We start from the raw sequence: 11,817 nt of genomic DNA, 5'->3' as shown, positions 1-11,817 counted from the left end.
GTGATTCGTGGCTGTTAGGAGAGGGTTAAATTGTAATTTCGTAGTTAATGAAAGTTCGTAGAAAGAAAGTTTGGAACGGGTTGAGTGGGTTATTGACCGACTAAAAGACTTGAGCTGTTCTGGTAAGTCAAGCTTATTTCATTGTGTCATTATTTAAAGATTTGATGTATTCCTAATTCTTTAATTAGAAGTGAAAGGATTCACTTGACCTTGACCTTTACGATAATTTATACTCAAGGCCTTCTCTCGGCCAGGGAGGCGAGCGCTGCCTCTCTCCGGCGTTGTGCTATTCTCTGACTGAGAGAGGATGTGGGGTGCGGTTGTTGACTTTTTGTTTTTATAAAACTACGTACATATGTAATACGATTTTATATTGTCAATAAAAGTAGTAAAAATTATTTCGTTTGTCAACCGTGTTGTTTGCTTGTTTATTATATAATTATTAAAATAATACAAACATTTATAAAATTCTGAACATATGGATAGTTACAATTATAGTAACTAAGTCAAAGTGGATTATAGTTGTAATTATATGTTCAAAAGAACGAATTCTAAAATTAGATTAGTGCATTGGATTTTCACTGATTAGGCATTCTACGATATGATCTAGTTACATATTCGGATTCGGGTTGTGATATCTTGTCCAAGACATTGACCAAGTATATAAGATCGGATGTATTTGATTACATCGAACTAGGACCAACATTGATTATTGATTGATAAATAAGTATCGTTGTTATCGAATCTAATCAATGTCATAACGTTGACCATATGTTAAGTCAATCTTAATTCTGAGTGATAATATTCTGCTAATTATATTATTTAAATCTTTTTACTTGTTCTTACCAGCTTAACCTATGGTCTAGCCCATACTTATATATTGGAGATTTAGTAGTGTAATTAAGTAGGAGTGTTATTCATAGATATGAAATCTATAACTTCTGTATGAGAAGTGAAAAGATGATTTACTTACTTGCTTTGTTCAAAAGGTTAAATGATTGAGATTTCATTGTTATGATTAAGTTCACGGAAATATCATTGTTACACCCGAATTTCGATAATAGAAATTATGATCTTGAAAGACAGGCTCGTAAAGTGTAAGCTCGAAATAATCAAGTGTGCCTTGTCATCAGCATTTACGTGAATTAGGTTTGACAGTCTCGCTCAAGTATTAAAACAACGACGTTAGAATCTGTAATGCCCCGAATTCTTCGATGTGTTTAATGGTGGGATTAGTAGGCCAGGAGGGCCATAACTGTTTAATTATGCCATTAAACTAGTTTATGCATGTATATGTGAATTATATTATAATATGATGTTAAATGCATGCATGTGAGTCCACATTTTAATGACAGGGGTATTTTGGTAATTTGGCCCGTTGATGGCATAATTGTGTATTTTGGGTGCATGCTTATGATTAATTGATAAGGCCATATCATAATGTGGATTTGTTCAAGCCATTCGGCATGAGACGACCTTGGAATATTGATTAGCGGTTTAGTCATAACAGGTTTAAGTCCGGGGCTCGGGGTGAGTCTCAGGATGATTTTAATAATTAGAGCGTTACTGGGAATTAAAGGGTAACGGGATATAAATTATTGGTGATTAAGATTATCGAGAATAGCGGGAATTGGAGAGCATTAATTATAATTAACGAGATAGGCGGGAAATGACGGTTTTACCCTTGGGAGACTTTAGAAGCATTTATTTGACCTAGGGGCAATATGGTCTTTTCACCCCTAGGATGTATATCAACCCAAGGCTGTAGAAACCTTCAGACCAAAACAGAGCATCATCCTCATCTCCTTCGTTCTCTCCCGTACATGTTCTTCCCTTCATTTTCCTTTGAATTTTGAGAACCAATTTGAGGCAACAAGCTAGGAGAGCAAGGCTTGAGGACTTAGGACCTTAGTTCAATTAGAGAGGGGCATCTAAATCAAGCTTGAGGTAAGGAATTCTGCCATGAAATCTGGTTATACCCTGTTTTTCTAATGAGTTTTCAGTTGAGAATTTTGGATGTGTTAGTTAGAATTAATGGAAGTTATTGAGCTTGGTTGTTTGAGTTTTGATGAGGGAGTGTTATAAATCAAATTCAGGGATTGTTTTGGATATTTGAGAAGTGTTTGAGCTTGGTTTGAAAGGATGATTTCAGGGGAAATCGCAAGGGAGGAAAAACAGAGTTTTTGGCTGAAATGAAGGTTGGGCCGCGGCATGGCCAAGGAGGACCGCGACCCTTAGTGATATTTTGGCCAGAATTAGGTTTTTGGCTCAGGGATTCAAGCCTTAGGCCTCGGGATCGATCCTACTACCCGGTTTAGTAGTATTCAATGTCTCGGAGGCTAGGTTTTGGTTTATGAACCTTTGTTATTCATTTTATTTATGGAATCCCATATTTGGTTATGACCAGGTCACCGCTAAAGGACTTAAAGTCAGGTCGTTCTTACATTAATTCTCGTTCGAACCAGAGGTAAGAAAACGGACTAAGATAAAAGTGTAAAAGCTGCACCCCATATGTGACATGCGTAATTATCATTGAAGCATATTGAATGTTAAATGTGGACATTGATAGCATATTGAATGCTTAGCAAGCTTGCTCATTTGTGTAAAGATATCATTAAGGCATGCCATGATTATTGACTATGAAACTGTTCAGATCTTGAATTTCTGTGTTTGTGCATGATCATTATTATGCTAGCAACTGTTAAGTAAGCGTGATGAATGCCCATGTTTATATATTTGACATATGATATAGGCCTGGTAGCATTGCTTACTTGTGAACGGCACTGACTCATTAGTCAGAGCATTGACTCATAAGTCAAGGACGGTTTAGCATGTTTAACGCAAGCCAACAAAGATTAGATCTAATCGACATCTGCATTGAATGACTCACATGAGCATTAATGTCGGACCGACCTCAAGTTCGATGAATATTAATAAGCGCTTGTCTAGCCAAATGCTAGAAATCTAGAACCAGAGCCGGAAAAGGCTAAGGTGACCCACAAGTCACATGGCTAGGAGGGTATGGGACCTCCAGAGCATGGCTCATTAGTCACCTAATCCTGAGCGTGGCTCATTAGTGGATAGTTGAAATTTTAAAGAAAAAACTCTTTGGGCCTAAGAACAAGCTCAGCTCATGGTGACATGTAATAGACTTGCTCTCAAACTTAATAGCAAAGTCCAACTTTAAGTGAGGGAGAAATTTTTTATTTTATTTTATTATGATAACTGACAATTGACAAAAGATGCAACTTCCAACATGATGTCAAAAAAATAGCTAGATTATCAACCTTTATTGTGTTCTATCTTTCTTAGGAGGAAAAAAAAAAGGTTACATTTTAAACATTGATGAAGCTCCTCCCATCTTTTATTATTAAAGTATTTGTCATAGTTAATTGATTCATCTTTCTAATTTCTAGTCTCATTCAATAACGAACCATACCATAGTGTTTCTAAGAAATAAAAATCTACTGCTGTTCAATTCTCCTTTGGTTACCATTACAATTAAGATTGTAACACGTTGAGGCTAAATTTAGTATAATAAATGTTTACAAATTTACTTGGACTAGCATAATTAAGTATAGTTCACGCAGTGTCGTTATTAGCATACAAGGATAATTATATATTTGTATGAATGATATGGTGTTTATTGTTTAATTAAGACCAAAATAGGATGATAAAGTTAACTAACTATACTTAGGCACATGGATGCACCCAACTTGATCACTAATCGGCCCATTGGGTTATAATTTGCTCATTAATGAGAGCATATGAGACCTATATATTTAGGTTGTTGGATATTGGGAAATAAAGATGAATGAGTGAGAGTGTGTAATGGTTTAGAATCCATGTATCCCTCTTGTTCTTCCTTTATTATGCTTTTAATACAAAGTTCCATTGATATATCAATATTCTATGAAAATTATTTGCATTGTGTTTGATGTTGATCTATATACATTGTGTTTGATGTTGATCACTATGGTTTATATGATTTTGTACTCATCATCACATTATAAATCTAACAATAAATTCATCAAATACTTACCAGTAAGATAAGAAGATTCCCTTTGTTTTTGGGATCCTTTAGTCTTTCTTTTCCTTAATTTTTTCGACCTCTTTTATCCTTTTTTTCCATCAGTACTTAAGTTGACATGTATGCTCTTCACTCTTTGCTTGGATGGTTTTAGGTTGGAGAAAAGTCGACAAATGAAACTATTGTGAAAATATGTAGTATAGTGTGCTTCATTATTTGTTTATTTTTGTTGAAAAAGTGAATTTACTGAATGAATCTAATAGAATATACATTTGCCAAATCATGAGACATAAAACAATTGATTCAATTGAAGTAAAATATGTGGCATATTCCCATTTGGTTGTTTTCAATTGACAATGTATGGGTGATAATGTGACTGGTTTGGCTTCAGCTTCTTACCATTTATACTCAAAAGGCAGATTGACCATTCCATCCCACTAAATATCACAGAATACTCTTCACCTTTCGCTGTTACAAAACAGCACCTTAATTTGGACAAGAGCCTGCAAAACACTCTGGCCAAATTCTCATGGAATTCTTACTTCCTGCACTTTAGCCTCAGACAAAGGTCCAACGCCTATAATCATCGAAAACCAGAAATCGAATACTGATACCAGTGACCTAGTGATGTGAACAGGATCGGACAAGGTCAAAGATGGCGCTCTCACCCTCGCCTCTGCTCCAAAAATGTCTCCCCCTACTCCCACATATGCTTCCATCCCTGCTTAAACGAGGTCAGGGTTCGACTGCTAATGGGGCGGGTACCTAGTCTGCTGGTTAAAATGACAACCCTATGATGCGCTAGTGAATGTACAATTTGGTACATCTCTTTTCTGCTGTAATCAGGGTGCTCTAGTTTTAAGTTGAGGATCCCAAAACCATTCTAGATTTGTTGGTGAGAACGGTGCACTCACAGGAGTTGCAAATCAAATCATTTACCGCCTCAGACGTACGGCCTAGTGCAAACAAGCTCTTGCTGATTCAGTTTCAAGTCCTTTCAGGGCTAGTATTATCACACAGCTATTATAACTGCACAACCTGAGGTAGCTAAACTAGTCCACTCATGAAAATCAGCTGAAGATAGCTGCTGCTCTGGTTGAGGAGATGGAAAAACAGGAAAGAAAAGTTCCTGATGGGAGAGAAAATGTCTTTGATTACCTTCAAGAAGGCAAAAGTTGCCTGACTTCAAAATATATGTGACATATCTGGAAAGGTATATCCAACGATGACGAAATTGAATACTATAACAGCTACAAAGGAAAGCTGTTGGAGCAATGATAGGAAAAATAAATTGATGGCTGAGACTCTCACTGAAGAATCTTGTTATGGGCCAAGGTTCAGGGGTCTATCCTTGAATGCAAAGTGTTGAAAAACACAATCAAGTGTTGATGAGAGAATCCTCCACAGACAAGTTGTAGCAGTTTGAGGATTACGTGTTTGGTTTACTGCAAAGTATTGAAGAATACAAAAAGATATGAACCAGTGAAATGAGATATGAACTACTGATTTGGATTGCCTTAACTTCAAAAGATCGATATCTCAATTTTTAGAATATATTTTATCCAGTCTCAACTAAATACGGATATATAATGATAATATTCCATCTAATCCAAGCCAGCCGTAGATTCAGCTGGTTATTTTATTATCTTTTTTTTTAATCTTGGACATTCAATTGACATTTTTTTAATCAAATTCATCCAAAATTCCTAATTTCAACTTTTAAAATATTGGAATGAAAACAAAAGTATTCATTTTCTACTCTAATGTATAACTATGCACTTCAATTCGTTCAATTAACCTGGTGTTTTTTTTTACTAACAACCACTCCCAAAAGTCTTACCAAAGCTGAAAAAATCAAAATTCCCTGTTATGTAAATCAAGGGTGAATTATAAACGAAAATTAGGTAAAACCATCATACATTTATCACAAAAATGAATTCCAATTATTGAGTATCACTACTTCTACTTGTACATACTATCCAATTGACAAACATAAACACAGTATCCAATTCACAGAGTTTCACAAGAGTATGAAGCTATCCTACTAACTCAAAATTAAAGACAAGATAAAGTCAACAGCATAGAAAGGAGAAAAAACATAGTACCAGTTGTATCTCAATAATGCCTATAAATATCGGATAGGGCAGGACCCATCTGTGATTGATCGAACAAATTTGGAGGCTGCACCATCTTCTTCGGGGCGAATTACAATTCAAATTCATCCTCAAGCTTCAAAGCTTCAGCGGCAGCCTCTTCTTCCTCATCATCAATCACAAAGTAAGGATTGTGGGCCTCAGGCTTGAACTTGTAACCCGTAAAAACATAGAAAGCGAGAGTGGCCAGCTCCGAAGCCACTACACTGGTCCAAAGATACCGGTAGGAGGTGATAGTCTCCAAAGCAAAGAACACAACACGAGTGAAGTAAATGTAACAGATGACCACAATGTAATACTGCCTGAAAAGGGTCAGCTTCATCAAATTGACAGCGGCTTTGCCATCAGTTTTGGCAGCTTCACGCAAGTTCTTTATCGACCAAACGATAGGGAACAACACAGCGCAGCAGCAAACGACATCGACGAGCAAGAACACCTGCTTCCAAGTGAACCAGTCTTGCCCAAATGGCCCGGTCTCATCAATTACAACTTGGGAAATGTTGGCAACAACCTGAAGTGGAATCACAATCATCAAGACCTTCTTTTCCTTATCCTGCAAGTAAGGCTTCAAGAAGGACCACCCAGTTCCAATCAAAACAATCAAGGTGAAGAGTGTGACACCCTTCATGAAGCTGAATATGTAGAACAACACATCCCAACCATGAGCACTACCAGTGCGCTTAATATACTTCTTGTCCTCCGCCTCGCAAAGAAGATTCAACGCCTTGAGAATTACGACAGCGAGCATAAAGAAATGGATTCGGAAAACGGTGAGTCGTTTCTTGTATAGCACGTAAACCCAAAGACCGGCGATCATAAAATACGACAACGAGAACAGAAAGTAAACCCTAGGGAGTACAGTTTTACCGGCGGAGAGGTAGTCCCGGACATTGTCCTTTCCATCGAGATTGTACATCGCCGACCGTACATTCATGGAGACCGTCGACCCCGGATTGCAATTAGCGAAAAGGAGTGTGTACTGATCCGCATCGGTCTCATTATATACAATTTTGAGCTTCCCACCGGTTGGGGTTTTGAGAGACGTGAACGTGAGAACCTTCTTCACCATATCAGATCTGAGAGCACAGTCGGCCTCACCATCCTCAAGCTGCTGGAAGACATGGTTCCACGACTCCCGCGTACAGAGGAAGAATCCGACATTAGCGAATTTGGGCTCCGAGTTCTTGGAGGAAATCGAGATCTTCGAAACATCGAGCTCGAGTCGACCCTTGTGAGTGAATCCAAACTCGTCTAAAGGGACAATCGGCCGGGCCTCGTTTCGGATCTCGGAGAATCGAATTTCGGCGAAACAGAGAGAGAAGGCCATTGTAATCGAAAGCAAGAAGGCGAATCGAGTCCATTCGGTCGCCATGATTGAGCTCTGATCTCTCAGATCTGAAGATTTTAGGGTCTCCGGGAGAGAAACTTTGCCAATCTCAGATCTGAATATATGAAATTCTTTTGCTTTTATGAATGGGTTTATTGAAGCCTTTAGAGATTGGTTAATAAAAATTTGATCTTTAACGAACTCGGCTTGAACCCCAATCTGGATTTTTTTGGAGACTTGGAAAATGTTATATTCGTCCTCTGAAATTACGGATTTGGGGCGGTGTTTTTGTTTTAAATAAGGGATTAGTGGCAGTTAGGCGAGGGTTAAATTGTAATTTCGTAGTTAATGAAAATGCGTAGAAAGAAAGTTTGGAACTGGTTCAGTGGATTATTGACCGACTCAAAGACTTGAAATGTTTTGGTAAGTCAAGCTTATTTCATTGTTTCATTATTTAAAGATTTGATGTATTATTAATTCTTTCATTAGGTAGTTACGAGTATACCTTAGGTACCTAAGTACTCTTGTAATTTCCTTTCAGTGTTCATGTAACGTCCTACTTCTTTTAGAGCCGTTACCAAGTGAGTTTAAAATGTGCTTTTGACTCGCTAATCGAGGTTTTAAGGCAAACATGTAATCAAATCATAAACAGAGTCATAAATTTTGAAAATAATTTCATTTACTGAATATCATAAAATGTTTAACATTTGGGATCCCAAAATACTGTTTATAAATATTTACAACTCAAAATGTATTTAAGGTCGACTATTCAACAAAATTGGGTTCTTTACAAACAACTTCCAAAAATACCTCTGGCCGTGGCAGCCAGGCAGACCAGATATGTACGCGTCGCCTCACGCTCTCTATACTCATGGTCGGTTGACTTTCTCATTGCCCTTACCTGCACGACAGAGCACCCGTGAGCCGAAGCCCAGCAAGAAAACTCCATATAAATAGATAACATATGCATATACACCACTCAGCATATAACAAATTCGCCAACAGGCTAAACACGTATGGCCAAGTCGTCCCAGGCGCTTTACCAGGCCCTGGGTCACGGTCTACACCGCAAGGATATCCCAGGTATCCTTTAGGGTCTTACCCTGGCAACTCGCACTCCGCGTGCTAAACACTGCTCCCGGCCCCCTTACCGTTCTCGGCCTTCGCCATTCCCGGCCTTTGTCGTTTCCGGCCTTCACCGTTTCCGGCCCTTGCCGACCATTCACAAATATGCATACACAGCATAATTACACATAACTTAAGCATATACTAACATAATCAATGTGCTACACCCAACACATAATCATATAGGGCCGTGCCCTACAACACAACTATGGGGCCTCGCCCTGCTCTATGGGTACAACAACTTTCTTACTTGTGTCCCGAGCTTCTTGAACACTGAACCCTCGAGCACGGTCCTCTAGTCCGAGCCTCACCGAGAACCTAGTCACAATACATACATAGCACTCCCATTACTAACCAATTCAAAAACATCTCCCGGAACCAATCCCGAGCTCTCGGGACCTCCCGGATCCCCACGCAAGGTGGCGGAAGCGTCCCCCGAGCCCCCTGGGCAAAAGCCTAAAAACTGAATTTTTCCCCTGCCCAGAAATGGCCTAGCGCCGCGGCACTAGCCCTTAAGGGCCGCGGCGCCCAGCGTGGCTCCCTTCCCTGATGCAACCTAGCGCAGTGGCACAGAAGAACAGGGCCGCGACGCCCCTTCGCAAACCCATAAATCTGGGTTTCTCCCAACGTTTTCTCCGAGCCAAAACACTCCCAAATCAATACCAAAGCATACCTAAGTCTCAATTTCAATCCAAAACCCCATATAAACCATCTAACAACTCAAGACCATCAACAACAAGCCTAGACACACAATCAAACCCATGATTCACAAATTGGTTTAAAACTCTATAAAACTTAAACCAACAAACGAGAAACTTAAACCACAGCAGCTCAACAAAACAAAGATGCATGAAACCCTTACCTCAAGTAGAAATTCGTCCCTGAGCCTCCTCCAAATTCAACTCCAAGCTAATCCCTCTTGTTCTCAAACTGAATTCCCACACTAACCAGCCACAAACCAACTTTCAGCTTCCATTATCAATCTTTAAAAATCAAGCTTAGAAACTCAAAGAACACAGAGATAAACTCTTTACCATTGACCTTAGCACATCTTTGAGCTAACTTTCCTAGCCACAGCAGCCAAATTCCTTCAATTCACTAGCCCAAAATCCTCAAAACTCAGCAAGTCCTCAATCACCAAGGAGAGGGAGAAGAAAATCGCATGGGAGAGAGAGTGAGCTGAGAAATTTTGTGTTTTTTTCCTTTCCTTGCCTTTCTGAACCGTTCTAAAATTCCCTCAGCCTTATTCCAACATAACCAGCTGCCAAAAGACCCAATTACCCCTTAAGTTACCCCAAGTCCTCATATGCGACCAAGGGTGGTTTAGTCTTTTGACACATCCCGCTAAATCCTCAAGTGTGCCTAAAAATCCCCATTTAAACCCGACATGTCTAAACTATTGCTTTTGCTAACCGCTACTCAATAATTCCCGATCACTTAATAATATTCCCAAAATACCCCTAGGCTCCTCCCGAGCCGGGTATTTGACCCCGTTGTGACTTTCCAGCTAAACAGCTTCCTAGGACTGTCTCGGAACATGCATCACAAATATATCACCATTATATCACATATATCACATTTATGCCATCAACATGCTAAATTTACAAATATGCCCCTGACAACCAAATGGGGCCCACATGCATATTTAATCACCTAAACATGCATTCTAACCACATATTCATTAAATTCACATAAATTAATACTGTGCAACAATTATTGCCCTCCAAGCACACTAATCAAGGCCCCAAGCCTTATTAGCAAATTTGAGTCGCTACAGTTCAACACTTGGATTACTCGTGAATCGACTTAAAGTACTTACAGTGTAGGCAATATCTGGTCTTGTACAACTCATCAAGTACATTAGACTAGCTATTACTCTAGCATACTCTGCTTGAGAGACACTGTAACGCCCTACAACCTAGGGTCCGTTATATCGTGTATTTTAAATAGTGATAAACTCGTTAAACGAGTCATTTGACCATAATCGTGTAACTAAATGTGCGTAACGACTTAGGGTTAAAAATTTTGGTCAATGATACAAACGTTTCACTAAAATGTTTACTGTATACATTGGGATCCCAAAATACATTTAAAAGGTTAATAGTGCTCCCATATTGTAATCGGCGTGGTTTGCAGTTTGTTGGTCATCTCCTTGTGAGATTTGTGCGGCTTTGTTTCAGCCTGACTTGTGGGGTTTTGTCCCGTTACCTTTAAAAAATAAGATAATTTATTTATTTTATAGGTGTTAATATAAAAATTTTGGGAGGAGCCAAATTGATAATTCTTTTTAAATTTGAGGATTATATTGTAAAATATCCATACAAAAAACATAAAAGTTGATAAAAATAATAAAATTTCAGCAAACGAGGACGGCCAAGGCCACCATTAGCGCCTTCTTAAGTCTATCATTGATTACAACGGCCAAACATATTAGTGATTACAATATTTATTTTAGAGGTCTTAATTTTTATTACATTCTAATTTACACATTTTTACAATGCTACTAATACTTGTAAAATTATGTTATGTTTGGTAATGGAAGAGTTTACCAAAGTGATAAAAAAAGTCTAATTATTTTGTGATTTGAAGTTCCAATGAACAAAAAATTCCTAAAGCTATTTTGTAAGAAAGTTTATTACTCAATTATTTTTAATGACTTAAACTTTGGAAAAAGTCAAAGAGTACAACGATTTCAACTCCAAAATAGTAGCAATAATAATAATAATAATTATTAACTATAGGTAGCTAAGCTAAGTGAACAACTTTTCAGTTCACGAGTCGTTTAACAATTCGTGGTTTAAAACTCATGTTTTTGGCTTCAATTTCACTGTTTTTAATTGCTACTCTGCAATTTAATGCTGTGATTTCACTATTTTACTTTGACCAAATTCTGAATTTCTTTAAAATGGTCCATACCATCTTTATTGATTGGCTTATTTCAACCTGATGCAGTCAGTCATACACATGGCATGAACAGAATCCAATGCAATTCAAATGTGATGTTCATTAGATATAGAGTGATAACATTTCAATTATGTTTGGGATTTTCTTGGCTTCCAAACAACATACTTGTTCTTGGCATATCTATTGAATTCGTTTCTAACGTTTTGGACTCTCTGTCATAAGTTGTTTTGGCTTCATTTTCATCTATGGAAATTGATAAAAAAGAAACCAAAGGAAAG

The 11,817-nt window shown here is 38.1% G+C and overlaps 1 protein-coding gene across 1 annotated transcript; it reads right to left on the bottom strand.

Moving 5' to 3' along the window:
• Window positions 1-5,930: 5,930 nt before the first annotated feature.
• Window positions 5,931-7,743, bottom strand: LOC133778707 (protein CANDIDATE G-PROTEIN COUPLED RECEPTOR 7-like). Its single transcript, XM_062218714.1, has one exon. The coding sequence runs from the start codon at window positions 7,553-7,555 to the stop codon at window positions 6,236-6,238; it is 1,320 nt and encodes a 439-aa protein (XP_062074698.1). The 5' UTR covers window positions 7,556-7,743; the 3' UTR covers window positions 5,931-6,235.
• Between the last annotated feature and the right edge of the window lie 4,074 nt (window positions 7,744-11,817).

The sequence above is a fragment of the Humulus lupulus genome, chromosome 5, assembly GCF_963169125.1.
Source record: "Humulus lupulus chromosome 5, drHumLupu1.1, whole genome shotgun sequence".
NCBI lineage: Eukaryota > Viridiplantae > Streptophyta > Magnoliopsida > Rosales > Cannabaceae > Humulus > Humulus lupulus.
The sequence above is the reverse complement of the archived record's forward strand: the minus strand, read 5'-3'. Positions and strand labels throughout refer to the sequence as shown.